Source organism: Suricata suricatta, chromosome 11, assembly GCF_006229205.1.
Source record: "Suricata suricatta isolate VVHF042 chromosome 11, meerkat_22Aug2017_6uvM2_HiC, whole genome shotgun sequence".
Taxonomy (NCBI): domain Eukaryota; kingdom Metazoa; phylum Chordata; class Mammalia; order Carnivora; family Herpestidae; genus Suricata; species Suricata suricatta.
The window spans coordinates 58686481-58709291 of record NC_043710.1 but is presented as its reverse complement, the minus strand read 5'-3'; the positions used below and the strand labels follow the sequence as shown (position 1 = coordinate 58709291).

At 39.9% G+C, this 22811-nt stretch overlaps 1 protein-coding gene and 2 long non-coding RNA genes across 7 annotated transcripts in view; 1 reads left to right on the top strand and 2 right to left on the bottom strand.

Moving 5' to 3' along the window:
- Nucleotides 1-7551, bottom strand: part of LOC115272160 — a 23492-nt gene extending 15941 nt beyond the window's left edge. Inside the window, exon 1 of one of the 4 annotated variants that reach the window (XR_003900283.1) lies at nucleotides 7133-7551. This is a non-coding gene — a long non-coding RNA (uncharacterized LOC115272160). The other 3 variants (XR_003900281.1, XR_003900282.1, XR_003900284.1) reach the window with 3 other exon arrangements.
- CLNS1A (chloride nucleotide-sensitive channel 1A) lies at nucleotides 7204-22811 on the top strand. Of its 2 annotated transcripts, XM_029915209.1 has the most exons (7): nucleotides 7205-7420; nucleotides 12374-12510; nucleotides 14047-14151; nucleotides 14753-14860; nucleotides 16068-16241; nucleotides 19254-19343; nucleotides 22073-22811. In XM_029915209.1, the coding sequence occupies exons 1-6, from the start codon at nucleotides 7296-7298 to the stop codon at nucleotides 19319-19321; spliced, it is 717 nt and encodes a 238-aa protein (XP_029771069.1). In that variant the 5' UTR covers nucleotides 7205-7295; the 3' UTR covers nucleotides 19322-19343; nucleotides 22073-22811. The 2 variants fall into 2 exon arrangements, with proteins under 2 accessions (XP_029771070.1, XP_029771069.1); XM_029915210.1 differs by lacking the exon at nucleotides 22073-22811 and having other exon boundaries at nucleotides 7204-7420; nucleotides 14050-14151; nucleotides 19254-19341.
- On the bottom strand, nucleotides 18872-21025 carry LOC115272162. Its single transcript, XR_003900285.1, has 2 exons — nucleotides 20937-21025; nucleotides 18872-19369 (listed from the first exon to the last, which is right to left on the bottom strand). It is a non-coding gene; the product is annotated as an uncharacterized LOC115272162 (long non-coding RNA).

The window sequence follows — 22811 nt, the reverse complement described above, 5'->3', positions numbered from 1 at the left end:
CTCTCAAAAAAAAAAAAAGGAAAAAAAAGAAAAACACATTATAGAAATGTTAAACTGTATTTGAAGACTTACTGAAATGTCAGAAACTACTAAAAGAAACTCTGGGAAACCAGCAAGCTTGTCAGCAGCATACTTGAACTCCAACATTAGGAACAACTGTTACAGGAAGCTAAACTTAAAATGGGATATGTTCTCTCTTTTCCCTGCAATTGTTTCATATCTTTTTGTTGAAATGTCCATTCTCTTTTCTCTTTGGCACTGTCGCCTGCTAGGAGGATACCAGTAACTGCACCATGGACTCATGCAATCAAATAGCCCTTACTCTATTTATAAAAAAAAAAAAAAAAAAAAAAAGAGGAAGCACTTGATTAATGATGATAGAACTGATTAGAACCTGTGCTGTCTCTAGTTTGAATAAAGTAAATTTTCTATATTTCAAGCCTAGCTTTTTGGTTTTTTGGGTTTTGTTTTGTTTTGTTTTTCTGCTTTGTTTTTTTACTAAGGATGAATTTTGATGGTAACGAGGGCTTACCAACAATGAAGAGAGAAGCAAGCTGACTCAATTCTGGAAAATTGGGAAGTTAGCTTCAGATTCAGGCTGCTCCAGAAGGCAGGGCTGGATTTTAGCGGGGAGATGTTGTAAGCAGGATCAGGACAGTGCCAAAGAGGCACAGACCCGTGGAACCAGAAAAGGCACGTGACAGAGAAGAGGAGGCCTTGTAACGATTGTCCTAAGACACAGCCGCTTCTAATCTAGACGCGCTTATGCAGTGGTTTCCAAAAGTTCTTGTAAACTTCATTTGAAAACCATTCTTCTTATTTTTTAATTGAGATATAATTCACATGCCATAAAATTCACCATTTAAAGGTGTACACTTTCATGGTCTTTAGTATATTCACAAGGTTGTTATCATTCCCAAGAGAAACCCAATATTACCAGCCCAATATTACTATTCACCATTCTTCTTTTCCCCTCAGACCCTGGCAACCACTAATCTACTTTCTATCTATAAGGATTTGCCTATTCTGGACATTTTATATAAATGGAATCACATAATATGTGGCTTTTTGTGTCTGACTTCTTTCATTTAGCATGTTTTCATGACTTCATGGGTTTTTAAAATTTTATTTTAAAGTTTATTTTGAGAGAGAGAGAGAGAGTTATGGGAGGCGGGGGAGCAGAAAGAAAGGAAGACTGAGAATCCCAAGCAGGCTCCATGCTGACTGTGCAGAGCCTGATGCGGTGCTCGAGCTCATGAACCTGAGCCAAGATCAAGAGTTGGACACTTAACCGACTGAGACACCCAAGCACACTGATTTCATCCATGTTTTAGCATGAATCAGTACTTCATTCTTTTTTATGGATGAATGATATTCTACTACATTGCTTATCCATTCATTTTATCTTCATCAATTGGTGGATATTCAGATTATTTCCACTCTTGGGCCAGTTTGAATGACAAACATTGCAGTACAGGTTTTTGTGTGGAAATGTTTTCAGTTCTCTCACATATCTAGGAATGGAATTTCTACATTACTGCTGAACTGTTTTGCATAGTATCTGTATCTTTTTACCTTCCCACTGACAATGCTCAAGGGTTCCAGTTTCTCCACATCAGAGAACACTTAACTATTGTCAGTCTTTTATTATTATTATTAGTAGTAGTAGTAGTAGTAGTACTATTAGTATTAGTATTAGTATTACTACAGCCCTCCTACTGGCTATGAAGTGGTTTCTCACTGCAGTTTTGATTTGCATTTCCCAGATGATTAATGATATTGAGCATCTTCTCATGTGCTTATTGGAGGATTATTTAACTTCTTTTCAGACACATCTGTTCAGATCCTTTGCCCATTTTTTAAATTGGGTTATCTGTATTTTTGTTATTCATTTACAAATCCTTTATATATACCAACCCTTACCAAATACATGACTTGCAAATATTGTCTTCAATTCTCCAGCTTGTCTTTTTACAAAAATGTCTTTAGAAATCATATCTAAGAAACTGTTGCCTAATGTAATGTCACAAAAATTTATGTTTTATAGGTTTAGCTCTGAAGTTTAGGTGATTAACCCATTTTGAATCATTTTTATATATGGGGTCAGAGATCTGAATTCATTCTTTTGCATGTGGCTATCTAGTTGTACCAGCACCATTTACTGAAAAAAGCTTTCCCTCACTGGATTCCTTTGGCATCCTTGTCAAAACTCAGTGGACCAGAGGGGCATCTGCATGGCTCAGTCAGCTGAGCATCCAGCTTCCACTCAGGTCATGATCTCACGGTTTGTGGCTTTAAACCCCGTGTGGGGCTCTGTGCTGACAGCTAGCTCAGAGCCTGGAGCTTGTCTTCAGATTTTATGTCTCCCTCTCTCTCTGACCCTCCCCTGCTCACACTGTCTTTCTCTCTCTCAAAAATAAATAAAATATTAAAAAATTTAATACATATTTAATACAAAAAAAAAAACAACCCTCAGTGGACCAGAAACATATGGGTTTACTTCTGGACTCTTAATTTTATTCCACTGATCTATATAGCTATCCTCGTGCCAGTCTAGATTACTGTAACTTTGTAGGAAGTTTGACATCAAGAAGCAAGTCCTCCAATCTCTTTTTCTTTCTTTATAACATTATTTTGACAATTTTGGGCAATGTGAATTTCAGGTTCAGTTCAGTTTGCCAATTTCTATAAAAAATACAATTGGAATTTTGATGAGGATTGTGTTTAATCTGCCAATCTGTTTTTTAAATAGCTCAAAGATTTGAAAAAATACATACACAAAAAAGGCCAATAACCACATGAGAAAGTGCCTAACATTATTGGTTTTCAGAGAAATATGATTAAAACCACAGTAAGATATACTACACACCCACTAGCATGGTTAAAATGAAAAAGACAGACAACATCAAATGTTGATAAGGAGCAGCAGACTCCCATACAATTTGCTGGTGCTATTATAATTAATAATTATAATTAATAATTTTATTACTACTGAATATGAAGAATGAAGGGGAATACAGTCATAAGGTCAAATTCCAGGTTTCTAACTTGAGCACCTTAAATGTAAGGTGGTATTTTTCCATATAAGACACTGGAGAAACAGCAGAGTTGAGTGAGAAGACAGTAAATTCAAATTTTTATTAAGACTATTTTTTAGAGCAGTTTTAGGTGCACAGCAAAATTGAGAAGGTGGTACACAGATTTCCCATGTACTTCTGCCCCCAGTCATCCCTCACCACCCTCATTATCAACATTTCCCACCAGAGAGTACATTTGTTGCAGCCGATGAACTCACATTAAGATACGTGATTGTCACCCAAAGTCCATAGTTTACAAGTTCAATTTTTTTTAATTTTTTAAAAATGTTATTTATTTTTGAGAGAGAGAGAGAGAGAGAGAGAGAGAGAGAGACAGCATGAGCAGGGGAGGGTCAGAGAGAGAAGGAGTCACAGAATCCAAAGCAGGCTCCAGGCTCTGAGCTAGCCATCAGCACAGAGCCCGATGCAGGGTTCAAACCCATGAACTGTTAGATCATGACCTGAGCCGAAGCCGGATGCTTAACTGACTGAGCCACCCAGGTGCCTCTCCAAGTTCAATTTTTGATAAGCTGCCTGAGAAGTGTCTGTGGAACCGCCAAATGGAGATGTCTTGTAGGACGTAAAAGTCTGTAGTTCAAGAGAGAGTTTGGGGATGGAGATAGAGATTGGGGAGTCACCAATATAGGGTAATTCAAACCATGGGCATGGATAAGCTTGCCAAGTCAAGTGTAGAAGGAGAAGCACAGTGACTAAAGACTATTCAAGGTTCTCTCTCCCTTCTCTTCAGCTAATCTATCACTTATCGCTAGGTTTACCCCAAAACTTTGTGACTTAAAATAACAAATATTATCTCACAGTTTCTGTGGGTCATGAATCTAGACCATATAGCTGGGTGTCTCTGCCTCAAAGTGTCTTCCATAGCTGTAGTCAAGGTGGCAGCCAGGGGTGCAGGCATTTCACAGCGTTTCACACTACAAAGTTCATTTGTAAAGAAAAAGAGGGGCACCTGGGTGGCTCAGTTGGTTAAACATCCAACTTCAGCTCAGTTCATGATCTAACAGTTCATGAGTTTGAGCCCTGTGTCGGGCTCTCTGCTGTCAGCATGGAGCCTGCTTCAGATCCTTTGTCCTCCTCTTTCTTGGCCCCTTGCTTGTTTGTGTTCTCTGTACCTCTCTCTCAAAAATAAACTTTTTTAAAAAAAACCAACAAAGAATCCTACTTGTGGTCACACTCTGTACCTTCCAAGGCTCGGTTAGAAGAAGCATGCCACTTCTGTCAGTCTCTCTTTTGGGACGCTCCACTTCAAATCCCGGCTGCCATGCTGTGAGGAGGCTCCGGCCACATGGAGACGCTATTTAAAGGTATTCTGGCTGACAGTCCCCACTGAGGTCACACTTGTCAGCCACTACGTGTCAGATATTAGTACGGGAGGCCGGGAGTCTCCGGGGAAAGCCAGTCCTGGTACACATTTTTCAGTAGTTCTCATTCTTTCAACTCTATCACTTATTCAAGAGCCACACATTCCCTGCAATTTTTTTTTTTCAGAGAGAGAGAGACTGAGAGTATAAGCAGGGGAGAGAGGCAGAGGTAGCAGAGGCAGACGAAGAGAGAATCTTAGGCAGGCTTCGCAGTCAGTGCAGAGCCCAACACAGGGCTCAATCCCATGAACCTGGGATCATGACTCAAGTTGAAATCAAGAGACCAACCAACTAGCCATCAAGATGTCCCAAGAGTCTTTTTTAAATTTTTTTTTTCTTTTTGAGTAGTCACCAACACACTTTAATGCAATTCTTATAGATTCTTTGTCAGCTGTACATAAAATAATCACTATTCTTATAAAATTTTTTTAATGTTTTATTTATTTTTGATACAGAGAGAGACAGAGAATGAGAGGGTGAGGGGCAGAGAGAGAAGGAGACACAGAACCAGAAGCAGGCTCCAGGATCTGAGCTGTGAGCACAGAGCCTGACGCGGGACTCGAACCCACGAACGTGAGATCTGACCTGAGCCAAAGTCGGCGGCTTAACAGACTGAGCCACCCAGGCGCCCCAAGATGTCCCAAGAGTCTTAAGAGTACGTATCAAGGATATGATCCTAGTAAGAATGGATTTATAGGAAGCTTAATTCTTACTATTGCCAAAAGGCAGGAACATCTTTATACCTCTCTGCCAAATAGTTCTAAAAGGTAGTGGTTTGTAGTGAAGACATTGAACTTGACGTTAAAAGGCAGGAACTTACTTTCTAGCTGCATACCAGTAACGTAGCCTGCAGCAAATCACTTAATTGCTCTGATCCTCAGTTTTCTCATCTATACAGTGGGCATAATAGCAGCCACCCTGCATACCTCACAGAATTATTATAAAGACCAAGAGAATGGGTGAGAAAAGCATTCTTTTGAAAAGTGAAACACTATACATACGTGAGACTTAAGTGCCACTGTTTATGTTACTCATAGGGATTTATAAAGGAGGCAAAGGAACAAATCCTGCCCTTCTTTAAATTCGTGGTGATATGCTTTGACATACATAGGCTTAAAATACCTCCGCTGAGCTTGTCACTGTAACAGGTGACGAGCTCCTTGTCATAGCTAAGACCCCTTTTCTTCAATCATACACTTGAGTAAAATGTTTTGCTGTCAGACAATTGCTTTTTAATAACACTATGAAAACTATGTCAAGTTGATATGAAATTATTATATAGGTTTTAGTCAAGTTTCTCTCTGCATAATTTGAGGGATTCTGTCTCTGAGCAAAGCACTGATTGTTTTACAAAATAGCCAACCATGCATGGCTGTCCCACGGAACTCTGAAACTCTCCATTTCCTGTATTAGATTGTTAGCTACTCTCAAAGCTTACTTTTCCTCGTGGATTCTCCATCTTGGAGAAATGAGCCAGCATCCGAACACTTAGCCTGGAAATCATCCTTGGCTTCTCTCTCTTCTTCACCCATCCTCTTCTTCATTTTCACCACCTTCTTTCCCTCAGTCTCTCTCTCCAGATTCTGAGGACTTTACCTTTGTAAAGACTATCCTTTGTAAAGACTCTTTACCTTTGCTCTAGACTCCATTCCATTTCCATTCTTACTGCCACTTTCTCGCCTATACTATAGCAACAACTTCCTAATACTCTCCCTGCTCAGAGTACCCCTCCTCCAGTCTCTTTACCAACAAACAGAATCCCAGTTTAAAAAAATCGAACACTCCTCTATTCAGTAGATAGAAATACAGCTACTCCACACATCTGCCCATCCAGCCTCAACAGTGCTACTGCACAGGTATGATCATATTGATTTTACAGGCAAGAAAAGTTTGGCCCAGAGACTGACTTCCTTGAATTCCTCTAGGTCTCTCACGGCTAAACTCTTGCTCTTCAGTTTAATGCCTCAGGCCTCCCGTTTGTAAAACTGGATCAATACTCACTTTCCCATATAATTGGCATAAAGAGAAAATGAAATAAACTGAGAAAGTGCCTGGAACACTGGAACCTGGCACATAACACTCGGTCACCTTTTGCTATTATTCTGATTAAAGTTTTCATTCTTTACTATTTTGCTCTTCAGTGCCTAACAAAGAAAGAAAACATGCGTTCCAAATCCGAAGGACTAATTCTTTTCCCCTTAGCGCCCATCTCCTCTTTGACACAGCCAACTCATCGCCCGAGTTAATTACCAATTTGGGGTCGTTTGCCTGCCTGAGACCGGAAGCGGGGGAAACGCGGCTCCCGCTCTGGTGCAGAGTCAGGACCTAGACTGACGTCCAGGGCGCGGCAGCGAAGGTGAGATGTGGACAGGTCCGGAGGAGGCCCGCGACGGCCAGAAGAGCCGTGAACCCAGTTATGAGCCCTCTAACCTCTAAAAGAGCGTGCTCTTGCATTCCCGTCCAAGGCTCAGGCCTCTGTTTCCCCTTCTGTAGAAAAAGAAGTTTTTATTGTTCATCGTGCTTCTCCCTCACAGGGTTGCTAGGACAACACAGCACTAGCATGTGGGAGAGAGCTCAGTTATTTCAAGCCCGGAGCCTTAGAAACGGCGAGGGGGGGGAGGGGCCGGGGTCACGTGACCAACGCCGCCCGCGTCTCTCAGGCCTCTAAGAGCTTACCTCAGAACGTCTCTCCGTCGGGTGGATGGGGCTCGAATTCTGGTGCGGACTAAGTTGCTCTTCCGGCGTGATCGCCACCACTTCCGGGGCGGGGCGAGGCGTGTGGCTGCAGTGGCCGTGCTTCGCTTCGCTACCGGCCTGTGTCCCCGCGCTCGGCGCTGCTATGAGCTTTCTCAAAAGTTTCCCGCCGCCCGGCTCGGCTGAGGGGCTCCGGCAGCAGCAGCCGGAGACCGAGGCTGTGCTGAACGGCAAGGGCCTCGGCACCGGCACCCTTTACATCGCGGAGAGGTAGGCAGGGTCCCTGGTCCCCTGTGCCGGCTTCCTGCGCGCCGCCTTGCTCCTGCGGGCGCTGGCTGAGTGGCGGGGCGGGGGCAGACGGCGACCTCGGGGGCTGCTGCGAGGCGGAGCGCGGAAGCGCGGTTCGTCTCGGAGACGTCTCTGCGGGGCGAGACCTCGATTGTTCGGTCCTCTCCTCCCCTGCCTTCGTCTCTTCTTCACTCGGAGTTCTCTCATCGATTAGGCTTCTTGCCTGCCTGTTTTCCCGAGGTCTGGGGCGTGCGTCGTTCTTGACTCAAGGTCTCGCCTTAAGGTTTTTGAGTTTCCAGCCCCTGAGTGAGGATCATCGATGTGCATGGTCTTTTCTGTGAAAAGGTTCGGAAGGTGTTGCCCTGGGCAAGATATGTAGATTTGGAGCGGATTATGGAGGATTCTGAAAGTTTGGTTAAGGAGTGTAGCTTTTCTTCTGTAGGTGTGGGTGGGGAGGGGAACATCCTCATCCCCACGCAAGCTGGGGTCATATCCAGAGGGACCAGACTCCCATCTCCCGTTCTTTCCCATTTCTGACTCCCATTTCCATTCTAGAAGGAATTAGCCATTTATTCAGCCCCTTGAAGCACTGGACTTTTTATAGACAGACACGTCTCAATTACCATAGTTGTAGGACATAGGTTCCCATTTCCTTGATACATGGTTCCATTCATCTTCAAGCCAACAATGACACATTAAAGCCCTCCTGTCCCTCAAATTTGTCTGACTTCTGCTGTTGCATCACTTTTGCCCACAGCCAGGAAACCTTCTCTCCTTTTAAGAGCTCATGTGATTACCTTGGACCACACAGAATATCCAATTCTATTGTCAGGTGACTAGTAACCTTACTTACATACACGGGGTTTCTTTCCCCGGGTAACAATGTGTTCACAGGCCTGCCACCAGGGGATGAAGGTCATGAGGGAGGCAAATTTGTGCCTTCCACAGAGGGCACAAAAAATATGTAAAGAACCCTTGGTTGGAGGGGAATCTAAACACTGAGGCTTTTTGACCAATCACTGAGATAGGAAATACAGACAGGAGGAAAAGCAAGTTTGGGGTGAGGTGCAGATTAGGAGTTTGGTCTGGACTTGTGATTAGTTGGCTATAAGAGTGTGTATCTGGAGACAGGGGTATTAAAGATAGAGATTTGGAAACCATTGGTATAAAGGTTAGTCTATACTCACAGGGAAGAGAAGAGGGCCAAGGACAGGACCTTGGGGACACATTTGCGTTAAGAGGTAGGTTATGGAAGAAGAGACAAGAGGGAGGAGCAGTCAAATAAAACCTGAAAAGTGTCTGTTGGGTAATGACAAGGAGATCTTAAATGATCTTGGGAGAGCAATTTCTTTTAAGTGGTGGAGAGGGCAGCACAGATAGATTGCTGGCCCCTACACCATCCCTTTTTCTCCACAACTTCTCTGTGTATTGACTCTTTCTATAATACTACTGCTGTTTAGGGAAAGAAGACAAGGTCCTATGCTTGTCTTTTCATTTTGAAGAACTTCAAACCTAAAGAAAAAATGCAAGGGTTGTTAATTAACACAAAGATGCATAAGTTGCTAACGTTTTACCACATTTATCTTTTTTCTGTGCTATTTGAGAGTTGCAAACATGTTGTCACATTAACTGTAAATACTTTAGCAAAAATCTCCTAAGAACAAGGACATTGTATAACCACAATACAGTTGCCACACTGAAGAAATACAGACTCCTTTTAAGCTCTCATATGTTAAAAAAATTTTCATTTCAACTTTTCACCAATAAATCTCTTACCTTTAAGAAAATATTTTTGTAAAATATACATACAACAAAGTACATTATATATGGATAGTTTAAAGAATTATAATTAAACCAACCCTTGTATGCCCACCAGCTAGTTTAAGAATAGAATATTATGATAGCATGGACACCTACATTCATCCCTCCTTACTCATGGTTGGCATTACCTCGTTGGTCTCTTTCCCCTTCTGTTCTTTCCTACCTAGCATTTCCAAGTTTTGATAGAATCAAATGCCTCAGCAAACTGAGAAGGTTCCCTAGAGGATTTGACGAATGAGGATTAACAGTTAGCCTGCTGAATGAGGTGGAGCTAAGGGGAAACTTTTTGTTTATAAGAAACAAGATGCTCAGAGGCAGGAGTGAGAAACCAGATTGTGTGCCAGGATTTGAAACACACACATACACATTCATACCATCTAGCAGTTCTTCATCTGAATTAATGAATGGGAAAGAGTGGAAAAATAATCAAGGTGGAGAAGAAGAGAGCCATGTTCCATGAGCTCGGCTTTATAGCCCAAAGGCTTTGGGAAAGTTATTTTAGGATTTTAGGCAAAGAGGGATAGGGGTCCTATTTGGTTTTAGGTGTTTCTCAGGTATGTACTGAGAGATACGGAACTCTCAAGCTTATTTTCAAAGTTTAGTTTTCAAAGGAAGTTGACTTTTTCACCCAAGTAAGGTCGGGATCAGAGGCATGAATCATTCAAAATAGATCATTTTAAACAGGCAAAATAGGTAATTATATTTTATATTTTATGCCAAAGTTAATTTTAAATCAAATAATGAAGTCAACCCAAATTCAAGACCTTGTTCTTTGTTCTTTCTATCCTGTTTTCACCTCGTGCCAGGAATAGAGTACAGTGATCATATTTCCAAAAGCATTGGAAATTAGCAAAGCATTCCTTTGCATTTACTATATTTTTTTATTAAAAAATTTTAATTTAGTTTTGAGAGATAGAGCACAAGCAGGAGAGGGGCAGAGAGAGGGAGACACAGAATCCGAAGCAGGCTTCAGGCTCTGAGCTGTCAGCACAGAGCCCGATGTAGGGCTCAAACCCATGAACTGTAAGATCATGACCTTTTCTTCTAGAATATATGAAAAGTGAGTAAGAAGTAAGAACATAGTAATCAGAGTAAATGTTGCTTTTAAGTGGAACTTCTCTTCTGTAGAGTGCATATCCATGCCCAAGTATAAGGAACTACAGACCAGTTAGTATATACTTTTTTTTTTTTTTTCTAATTTAGTCATTAAAGTTTTGTGGCCCTAAGTATTTGAAATCATTTTGGACACCCAAATTTGGAGCACTGTTTTCTGAATTGTGATAATTTCTGGGGGGATTGTTGAGGTGAGAAAAGGGAGTTTATTTGCTTAAAATAATAGAGTTTTAGAAAGAGACTGGCAATACTTCTTGTTTCATGAGCACTGTTTCGTCTGCACATTAAGAGGAAAGCAGTAGACAGGAAAGGCACATTCAGCACACACAATCTAATTATAAAAATAAAATCTATTTCTTTGGAACTAATGGGATGAATCATTCTGGAAAGTCATTTATAGAGCTTTTACCTCCGTAACCTCTTTAAGATTTATCATTTTAAGACTCCCAGGTTTCCCTTTTCTTTCTTTCTTTCTTTTTTTTCTTTTACTAAGCATGTTGGATGGAAATGTGAATGATCTCAGATTGCTTCACTGTCATTGTTCTTGCCCAAGGGCGCCCTAGATCATTTAATATATTTGGTTTTGCTTGGTTAGAAGTTGAACAACCAAACCTGCAAAAATTGTATAGAAAATAGAGTGATATGGGGGTATTATTGTATTCATTTTTTTAATTTAAGGTTTATTGAGATAATCTACATAGGATACAATTCAGGGGTTGTTAGTCTCTTTGCAGAAGTGTGCAGCCATCACCACAGTCAATTTTAGAATATTTTCATCACCCCTAGAGAAACTGTCACTCATTAGCAGTCTATCTCTATTTCCCTCCAACCCTGGGCAACCAGTATATTGCATTAACTTGTATTGCATTAACATTCTTCCCTGTGCTTTCTTAAGGATCTTTTGATACATTGTTTTTCCTGCTAAGTGATGCAGCTCCAGATGGGTGAAGTATTGCCAAAACTTAGCCTGCCTGTACTCAAAACTTAACATTCTGATTTTGGTGATATGTTTCCTTTATTATACCAATAAAATATTTCCTTTTGGCCATTTTTGAGGGAGAACTAGACCTTGCTTATTTGTAGCTTTCTTTAAAAGCTACAGAATTGGGGCACCTGGGTGACTCAGTCAGTTAAGCGCCCGGCTTCCAGCTTCGGCTCAGGTCATGATCTCACAGTTCGTGGATTTGAGCCCTGCGTCGGACTCTGTGCTGACAGCTAGCTCAGAGCCTAGAGCCTGCTTCGGATTCTCTCTCTGATCCTCCCCTGCTCGTGCTCTCTCTGTCTCTCAAAAAAAATTAAAAAATTTAAAACATAAAAGCTACAGAATAAATGAAGGTCTTCATTAAGTCTTTCCAGGAGATAAGTTTTCTAACTAGTGGTAAGTTTGTGTATATGTCATTTAACGTAGGGTTAGTGGAGAAATTAGTGACTCCCAGGTGTTTATTGTATACTTACCTGCTGAGCACTATGCTAGTGGGTTTGAAAAATGTGAAATAAAGAAGTATGACAGGTTCTGTCACGTAGCTCACAATCTGTCAGGGTACATATGAGATTCATTGCCATGGAGTTAAGTGCTCAGTGGCCTATTATTAGACTTAAGTGCAGTTCAGAAAAAGAAGAGTTCATTACGGACTGGAGTAACTGGAGGGAGGGCTCAAGGAGGAGCTGGGACTTAACCAATTGAAGAGGCTTTACAAAAGCAAGGCACCAGAAGGCATTCCAGATAGAACCAGTGGGAGAGGCATAGCAACACATGTGACCTAAGAAATTTCATTTCAAATCTTCTTGAATTTTTACCTGGAGGAGAGGAGAACTTAACAGAATTTGTTTTAAAGAAATTCGGTTCCTGCTGCCGAATTTTCTTATTTGAGGATTATTTCTAAATGCTAAGCTTAAATTTATTCCACATGCATAAAAGTATCCAAGATGAACCTTTGTAAACTTTCGGATTAAATTAGGATTTGGTTTCTTAAAATAATCTACTTTGCACGTGTTTTTCAGCCGCCTTTCCTGGTTAGATGGCTCTGGATTAGGATTCTCACTGGAATACCCCACCATTAGCTTGCATGCGGTGTCCAGGGACCTAAATGCCTATCCACGAGAGCATTTGTATGTTATGGTGAATGCCAAATTTGGAGGTATGTATGGTGTAATTTAATCTTGAGCTTCCTTTGGTAGAATATTACAGATATTTAAAAAGCAGCCTTTGATCATAAGGTAATATTCAAACCATTGACCTGTTTTGGATAAGAGCCTGCTTCAGATTCTGTGTCTCCCTTTCTCTCTGACCCTCCCCTGCTCGTGCTCTCTCTCTCTCTCTCTCTCTCTGTCTCTCAAAAATAAATATATAAACTTAAAAAAAATTTTTTTAATGTTTTTTATTTATTTTTGAGATAGAGGGGAGGGGCAGAGAGAGGGAGAAAGAATCCCAGGCTGTCAGTGCAGAGCCTGATGCAGAGCTCAGTCTCATGATGACTGTGAGATCATGACTTGAGCAGAAATTGAGAGTTGGTCACTTAACTGATTGAGACAGACACCCCTCTATGCCTTTTGACACATATAAGTATTTGTTCTTTTTAAACTGCTATCCATGTATAAAACATAATATGGCTAGATTACAATACATCTATTTTTTTCAATCAACATTTATTTGTTAAATGTTCACTAGTACATACAGTACTTGAGTAAACGTTTATGTTCAAACTCCTTGTGTACATAATATGTACTTAGATGAGGAATTGCTGGGTAGTAGGTATACCCATCTGCAGAATAGTTGTAGCAATTTCTGCTTCCACCAGTAGCATGTTCTAGTTCTCTTTATTGAACATTTGTATTTTTTTTTCTTGCCTACAGACTTTGGTAATTTATCTTTTGGGTTAATTTGATGGGCCTTAGTTTTCTCACTTGTAAATTATTAATGATAAATCACATCATTGGATTACAAACTGCTACCGAACCCTTTGTTCCATGGTGAAAGGTGAAAGAACCAGATAGCAATAGAACTATACTTGTCAGAGGCCTGACTTTTGTGTCTCCTCACCCTCACCATGACCTCAAAGGAGGCTTGGAATCCCTAGGGCTCAGTGAAGTAGAGCGTGACTAGGTCAGAGAGGCAATTCACAGTCTGTTTTCTGAAATAACCATGTTCTTACAATTTGGAGTAAAAACTATTGCAGTATTTAGGTACATCAGTAAACATCCTTTAAGAAATTATTTTAGGCTTCTTTTTTTCCAAAACAAGTGTACATCATCATTTAAATATTTTATTTATGGGGGTGCCTGGATAGCTCAGTTTTGAGCATCCAACTTCGACTTAGGTCATGATCTCATGGTTTGTGAGTTCAAAACCTGCATTGGATTTGCTCCTGTCCCCCTCTCTCTCTGCCCCTCCCCTGCTGCTGTTCTCTCAAAAATAAACAAACATTTAAGAAAATTAAAGATATAAATAAGTGTGTATGTATTTTGAGAGAGAGAAAGTGCTCGTGCCTGAATGAGGGAAGGGGGCAGAGATAGAGGGAGAGAAGGATCCCAAGCAGGCTCCACTACAGCACAGACCCCTACATGGGGCTCAATCTCAGGAAGAGTTAGCCAAAATCAAGAGTCAGACACTTAACTGACTGAGCCACCCAGGCACCCCTAAACATCATTAAAAATTATTTTTATTTCCTTTCTAGAAGAATCAAAAGAATCTGTTGCTGAGGAAGAAGAAGAAGAAGATAGTGATGATGATGTTGAACCTATTGCTGAATTTAGATTTGTGCCTAGTGATAAGTCAGCATGTGAGTTTTCTATAGAATTGATTCTTTTCCCTTTATGCATACCTCTGTTCTCTTCATTTTAACATCTGTCATATCATTGAGGACCAGATATCTATTAATATCAAAGATTGTGAATGTAGTGAGAGTATAGGAGACACCGTATTATTTGGTGTGTTTTGTGAAGGGAGAAATCTGGTTATTTTTATTGATATGATGCTATTGACTTTGAATCTTACCAAATGGAGGGCAAGGCGTCCTGGCAGTTCCAAAGTGGATGATGCCAGGACAGCTGGAAAGAGCCCTAACAACTGAAGGGGGCTTCATCCTGAGAGCAGCAGTCTGACCAGGACTTTGGCTCTTTTTCTTAGAAAATCCAGCCAGGCGTGAAGAGATCTCAACATTATTTTGAAATGAACTCTTATTCTTTTATGACTTGTCCATTGCCAGCAAGCACTTTTCAAGATTGATCTCCTTGGAATTTGGCAGGTTTTGTAAATAGTGTGACTCTGGTACATTTCTTGTCTACTGATTGGATTTACTTGCAATGGTGGTTATATTACTAAAATTTTACTATACAGAGGCCAGAAAAGAATGTTTATTACTATTTAATTTCCTTTTTCAGTGGAGGCAATGTTCACTGCAATGTGTGAATGCCAGGCTTTGCATCCAGATCCTGAGGATGAAGATTCAGATGATTACGATGGAGAAGAATATGATGTGGAAGCACATGGTTAGTGAAATGGATTTTTTAAAATGTGTGTTTCATTTTAAGCATTTGTTTTCACTAAAACAAATTATAGTTTTAGATTATAGCTTTTTATATCTCTATTAAATACCCAGATTGTGTGGTTATTAATAAAAGTGAATGGCACAATTTATGTCAAAGCCAAATTGGAAAAATTGTGGAGTTTCCAAGATACTATTGGGGTCAGAACACAGATAGAGATAAATGAAAGGGATGAAAATGGTAGATAGGAAAGTTGGTGGTTGGGAGAGTTTTTTAAGTTGATGCAGCTGCTCCAAGAAAATAAACCTTCTCTCTCCACTACCTGAAACCTGTATCACATCTTTCCTTAACAAACTCCTTCAGACAGCTACTCCCCAAGTCATTTTCCCCCCAGAACCATGCTTCACTTAGACCATTTCTCTTTGCCTCCCCAGACCGAATGCAGTCACTAGGCTGGTAGAGTCATGTAACTTGAGGTACTTGTTGTTCTCTTTTCTTTTTCCCACCACTCTTATGCCACTAATCTGGCTCCAAAACCCTTTCCTCATATGTACCCACTTCCTGGCCTGAGACAAACTTGGTTCTGGAGTTCTTCATATATCTAAATACATTCTCGTCTTCGCTGAGATTTTTGAATGATACTATTTTTTTTAATCCTTTTTATATTTGCCAGGATTTCTTGGTTTTTTAAAGGAGTATATATTTTAATCCAGAATAACCATTAGTACAAATTAATATCAAATTAATTTGCACTCACCTATAAAATTCCCACCTTAGGATAATATAAGTCTCCCTGGCCTTAGGCACACCTTTTGCCTTCTAGTCCATGGACATTTGAATTTTTTAACAATTTCTGTTTACTGACCCATTATCTTTTGGAATCCTTTCTCATCCTAGAAGGTAGATACATTTTCTTTGTATCTCTCTTTTTTTTTAATGTTTGTTTATTTTGAGGGAGAAAGATACAGAGCAGCAGGGGAGGGGCAGGGAGAGAGGGAGACATACAATCTGAAGCAGGCTCCAGGCTCTGAGTTGTCAGCACAGAGCCTGATGCAGGGCTCCAACTCATGAACTGTGAGATCATGACGTGAGCTGAAGTTGGATGCTCAACCGACTGAGCCACCTAGGAGTCCTTGTATCTCAATTTTCATCTGATCACCTACATATGTGTATATTAAACAAATATTGAAAAAGCATTTTATTTGTTTAGAACAAGGGCAGGGAGACATCCCTACATTTTACACCTATGAAGAAGGATTATCCCATTTAACAGCAGAAGGCCAAGCCACGTTGGAGAGATTAGAAGGAATGCTTTCTCAGTCTGTGAGCAGCCAATATAACATGGCTGGAGTTCGGACAGAAGATTCAATAAGAGATTATGAAGGTGAGTGTCCTTCTTTCTTTCAGTATGAATAGTCAGATGGTCACTTGAACAACAAGGCAGGTTATAGAGAGATCTATATGTTCTTTTGAAAACTTAAGACAGAGAATACTCATCCCTGCCTCCAGCTCACTGTGCCATATTTATCTTCTGAGAATCTCTGTGGGCACTTCTGTACAGGGATATCCCCTCAATGATTGCCTAATACTCATTGTATAAAATTCTAACTCTGAAGAGATAACTTTGCCTTTGCCCCAAATATCTCCAGTGTTGTTCCTACTACTCTCAATAGAACATTCAGGTACCACTCTTATGTGCCAGACCGTGATTTAAGCTCATTACATATATTCACTCATGTAATCCTTCCAAGAACGCCACTGTGATTTATATTTTGCTGGTGAAGAGACAGAAGCACAGAAAGATTATATAACTTGCTCAAGGTCAAATAGCTAATAGGTGGTGAGAGGATTAAGTGAGCTAATGTGCAAAAAAGAATATACCAGGCCCTGTTATAAGCATTTCTTGCATCTTACATGTATTTTATATATACTAGTATTTTATGTTGCTATAGAGTTTTACCACTCCTAATTTTTAGTTTTGCCAGGTTTTAGCATAGTTTTTCTTTTATTGGTACATGTAAGTTTCTGTCATAATGTTGTGATCAGTATCCTCATGCACAGAACTTGTTGACCGGGGGATCCTGAAGTCCTGGGATATTTTAATTTGGAAAAGTTTAGGCTTTGGGTCACACTGTTATTCCTTGTGTATTCTCTCCATTTTAAGTCCTAGTCTGTCAGCCTCTAACATAGGCTGTAGGGTGAGATGGCTCAGGTGATTTCTAGTGCTCTACCAAACTCTTAGCCGAAAGAATTCAAGATCTTCTTCTTTCTTCTTTTAAAGTAGGCTTAATGCCTAGCATGGAGCCCAATGTGGGGCTTGAACTCACAACCCTGAGATCAGGATCTGAGCTGAGATCAAGAGTTGGACATTTAACTGTCTAAGCCACCCAGGCGCCCCAAGATACTACTTTTTTTTTTTAATACAGTGATTGATGGGAGGGTGTCCTTGGACATTGAAAAGGTTTTCATGATTGAAGGGTTTGGTTTTTTTTATTGTAAAGTTTCTTATTTAATGCCTTAAATAAGATGTTATTAAGACTTAAATGTTTTAAGATTACAAACACTTTTTGCTAAAATGAGATTTTGGCCTTTGTTCCTAAGCCTTATTAGCATAATGAGAGTTGCTTGTATATAAAACTTCTTCAGCCTATACAGCTCCCCATCTTCTAAAGTCCTAAGTAGCCATGTCACTCTTTTTGCCATTTATTTGTTTATTTAGTTTGACCTGTGCATTTCTTTTTTTTAATTTGATTTGTTTAAAAATTTTTTTAATAAAAATTATATCTATTTCAGGTATCCCACAGGATGTTTTTATTTTACTTTTATTAAAAGTGGTTTTTTTAAGTTTATTTATTTTTGAGAGAAAGTGCGTGGGGAAGTGGGAGAGAGAGAGAGAATCCCGAGCAGGCTCCATGCCATGGGTGTGGAGCCTGATGCAGGGTTCGAACCCATGAACCATGAGATCATGACTTGCCAAGTCAAAGTCGGATGCTTAACTGACTGAGCCATCCAGCCCCATAGATGTTTTGATATACATAGTGAAATAATTCCTTTAGTTAAGCTGATTAAAATATCCATCTCCTCGCATAGTTACTCTTTTTTGTGGTGAGAACACTGGAAATCTGCTGTCTTGTAAATTTCAATCTTTTTGCCATTTAAATACACCTTACTACTTGTGGCATTTCAGTGCTTCATGTGCTTATTTATATAAGAAGTATTTATTGAGCTCTTATGTGAAACACAGAATAATACAGCAGTGTTCAAAAGATATGAGATTATTGTCTTTATCAGTGGCATTCTTCTGTAGAGAAGAATAAGTTAACTAATTAGGCAGATATAGTACATTGTGATACAGCATTGAGTTATAGGGGAAGCTTGAGAAGCTCTGGAATCAGAGCCTGGACTTTTCACCCGGTCTGGATAGAGAGGGAAGCTTCATGGAGTAAGTGACCTCTAAGCCAAGCTCTAAAAGAGGAATAAAAGTGACTTGGGTGAGGGGCGCCTGGGTGACTCAGTTGGTTAAGCATCCAACTTTGGCTCAGGTCATGATCTCGTGGTTTACGGGTTTGAGCCCCACATCAGGCTCTGTGCTGTCAGCTTGGAGCCTAGAGCCTGCCTGCCTCTCTCTCTCTGCCTCTTCCCTGCTCATTCATTCTCTCTCTCTCTCTCTCTCTCAAAAATATATAAACATTAAAAAATAAAAAAATAAAACAAAAGTGACTTGGGTGAAGGGGGATTGCATACAGGTTGGGGCCAGGCGCCCCAATAGAAACTTTTCTATGTGGAGAGATGATGAGTTAATTTTAGATACATATTACATTTGTATGCCTTGCTGCATGTCAAAGTGCCAAGGGATTCAGGCAGAAGCCAGTTTGTTATGGGCTAAAGACTTAAGGGGTGAATGGGTGGTGAGGAAGTAGAGAAAGCAGCTATAAACAACTCTTTTCAGGGTTTTTTTCCCCCATTTTCCCCCCCTCCTCTACACTTTTTTCTCTGTGAAATGAGAAAAATAGATAAGCAAGAACCTTCCTCTTTATTTTGCCTTTTCTCAAAATTATGTCATAAACTTTGTGAGGATAGGACTTTTACACCTTTAATAAGTCACACAGTAAATACCCAGCACAGTTATGTGAAGAAGGAACAGTTGGTGCTCACTACATGCAGAAGTTCTTACGTAGTGTTCTTTTGGTGTTGATGTTGAGAATTTACAAAGTACATGTTTAATGTACAGGTGGCATTTTTTTTTCTTGATCCTTGTTACTTTTTCAGAAGAGAAAGAAATAGCAGTTGTTACCAACAGAGGGCACTAGCTTCCTTCTGCTGGTATGTAGGTTGCACCTGTACCTCTCTGAAGAGCTCCGTAGACTGTTGCTCAGCAGTTGATTTTTTTCTTCAGATGGGATGGAGGTAGATACTACACCAACCGTTGCCGGACAGTTTGAGGATGCAGATGTTGATCACTGAAAATGATTTATGCTGCTGTGGGGTAAGTAGTTTATTTTTCCCTTGTTGCTGAAGTTGAAAATCATGGACATAATTAATTTTTTATTTACCTAATTCAGGAGAACTCTATAAAATTAGAAGTTTGGGTAAGTGTTAGTTATCCATTTCTGAAATTATTGAGACTTAAGTGGTTTTCCCCCCTAAGAAATCAAGGTCTGCAGACAGCGATGTTCAGGTTAATATATACTGAGCACTTACACATCTTAAGCATAAGCACTGTGCTAGACAGTGGGTAGTGCTAGGCATTGCGGCATGGAAGAGTAACTCATCCCTCTTCAGTGAACTCGGGAGGAGGACATGAGCCCGTTATTCAGAAATCAGGAGCTCCCTGGTTGGCTCCCTGGTGGGAACAGCAGAGCCTAAGATCATGTCCTGCTGGCTCTTAGGTCACCTTTTCCCACTTGTGGTGTTTGAAACTGTAACATGTTCATCAGAAAACACAAAGCAGAGATTTGCTACAACTCACTGATACTCAGTTTAGGGCAGAAGTAGAAGTAATTCCAAACTGGATTTAAGCCTTTAATCATAATCTTATATCGGCCTCTCTCCTGAAAATAATGGAGGACCAAGGTCCTGGGCACCTTAGTGTTCAGGACCAATTTGCCAAACTGTAAGTCCATGTACAGTTGTCCCAAAGCTATCATAATTTCCCAAGTTGCTACATACCTGTATTTCTTTTCTTCTTCTTTTCTTTTCATTTTACTTAAAAGCAAGTGAGAGAAAGAGTGTGGGGAAGAAGGGCAGAGGGAGAGAGAGAATCCTAGGCAGGCTCCATGCTCAGCACAGAGCCCAATACAGAGCTCAATCCCACAAGCCTGAGATCATGACCTGAGCTGAAATCAAGAACTGAACGCTTAATTGACTAAGCTATCCAGGTGCCCCCATACCTGCTTTTCCTGACTGACAGTAAGGAAGAGCTCATGGCCAGTTTTCTCTGACATGTTCCTGAGAGCTTTGCCTAAAATTTGTCCCTGACTTTGCTGCATGTTACTCTGAGAAATAAATTGTCCTTTGCCAACTTGAATATCTCAACTGTATATTGGATAGTAGCTGAAGGTCATGTAATTAGTTTATACCGTATAGAGCTCTAAGACTAGTAATCCTAATAGGCCTTCCATTAAGCAGTAAGATTTTTATATTGTTAAAATTGTTGTCTCTCTTCTCCCTCTACAATGTTCTTCTACTTCTGACCTGATCGCCTTTTCTTTTTTTAAAAAAAAAGTTTTTTTTTTAAATGTTTATTGCAAGACAGAGCATGAACGTGGGAGGGGCAGAGAGAGAAGGAGACACAGGATTGGAAGCAGGCTCCAGGCTCCGAGCTGTCAGCACAAAGCTCACAGATCGCAAGAACATGACATGAGCTGAAGTCGGATGCTTAACTGAGCCACCCATGTGTCCCCCTGATAGCATTTTGAGTGCTGTCTGTCTTGGAGATGTTACTTTGCCCAGGTCCTTTATTTTCTTAAAGCATATAGTAATAATGTGGTAAGATTTATATATTTTGGCTTGACGTTTATACTATTGTGAGTCATCCAGTTGGGTTGTGAGAGCCTCCCTTTTTCCACGTTCCACTTACCTTCCAAATTACTGCCATTGTGAACGTATCTTACACTAACCATGAAGAATGGTAATGAAGCTCTGCTTTCCTCTCAGGTGCTGCCTATGAACTATCAGAAAACAATGTCTTAGAAGTTCTGTGATTTATATCTCTTCCTTTAAATACTTAATTTTTATTTCCACAGCAGTTATTTCTCTCATTAATGGCTACATAGTCTAAAACCAGCATTGTCTCCTCTGCAATTAGCTAAAATTGTGTGTTCATATTGCTGCAGTTCTGTTAACTTTAATTTTTAGATCTCACAATTCCAGATATCACTACTTCACTGTTATACTGTATGGGAAATCTTTCCATGCCAACTTAAGTCTCCTTCCCTCCTCACTTTCCTACTTATCATGTTCTTTATAGCATGTTGACTTTTTCAGTTCAGTAATGCAGTTATTTTTATTGAAACTGGGAAATATTTTTTGATCTTCTGGCTTTCACATTTTTCTTCTTGAAAAATAGACTATTCAGAGAATACCAACCACTCTATTATAAGGATTATAAGGAACTCATTTGTTATGTCATTCATGGTTACTCAAATGAGATGTTACTGCAGTTCACTGATGAGAATTCTTAGGATTCTTTGTAATGTAATTTTATGGTGAAATAACCATAAAATAGCCACAAACTTTCTAATGAGCTGATGATTTGTTTTCTATTCATTTTATGCTACAGCTGGAGTGGAGAGATAATTTATTCGTAAAATTTATATAAGTTCTTCACTGGATAATTGACCTGAATTCCAAACAATGTCTAAATTTTTAATCATTTGAAATTAAGGAGTGGAGAAGGAATAATTAGAGTGTTTATGCAACCATTAAAAATTGCAAGATAATGAAACGAGGACCTCTCAGTGCCCGAAATGGAATGAAGGGAAGTGGTAGAATCACAGCTCTACCACACGCCGGCGTCTGTGCCTTTGGACAAGGCATATAACTTCTCTTATCCTTAGTTTCCTCATCTGAAAATGGGGTTGATAAACTAACTGGCAGGATTGTTGCAAAGACTAAGATACAGTAGATCTAAGTTCTCTGGCACTCTTGACCAGGCATTCAATAAATAACAGCTGTTACTATTATTATAAACACTGTAAATCTTTTGTTTTTCAGATTCTGCTCATAACTGTAGGAAAGAACTTGGTGCCTCTTCTACTGTGGAGTGGGTATTGATGAAAGTCTTTGTCCTTCTCCAAAACTTACCTGAACCGGTTCTTTTTTGAGACAGACTATACTGAGACAAAAAGTTGTCACCAGCAGAAGAGACTATGACCTTTATTAACAAAGGTGAATTAATTTAATTTAACCAAGAGGGTATTTGTAGTTTATCATCTACGCCAAAACTTTCTGTGTGTAGGCACCCTCTGAATAGGCCTATAACTCCTGCCTTCGTTATATGCGTCTTCTGTAACCTGGCAGGCCTACAAAGGTGGACTGTTTGGGAACAAAGGAAGGCTGAGTCTAAGATACATACTTTTAAAGCCTAAGGATCCCCTTACCCTTTATAAAGAAAGACAAAGGGATCTCAGATCCTGGCCTCTGCTCATTCTCTCCCAGGTTAAGATCTTTTGACTAATTTGGGGCCTAGATTAATTCATTCAGGCATCTTTAGGGAGCCTCTTGGGAAACGTTCTAGCCACATCTACTGCCACTGACAACTGCTTCTGACTAGCTTTTACAATCCTTTTCACCACATTTCACCAGTCTCTTTTGTTATAATCTATTAGGTTATATTCTCTAATTTCTAATGTCTTAGGTCAGTTTTCATAACAAATGAAAGTCCTCAGTACTTTAGAGGATAATTGTTTTGTCTTTAACAAATAAATAAACAAATAAATCTAGGTTTTCTATA

Coding starts and splice junctions, on each gene's coding strand:
- CLNS1A (XM_029915209.1), top strand. CDS start 7,296: ATGAGCTTTCTCAAAAGTTTCCCGCCGCCCGGCTCGGCTGAGGGGCTC. Junction 14,152..14,752: donor GCCTAGTGATAAGTCAGCAT/GTGAGTTTTCTA, acceptor TTCCTTTTTCAG/TGGAGGCAATGTTCACTGCA. Junction 16,242..19,253: donor TTCAATAAGAGATTATGAAG/GTGAGTGTCCTT, acceptor TTTTTTCTTCAG/ATGGGATGGAGGTAGATACT.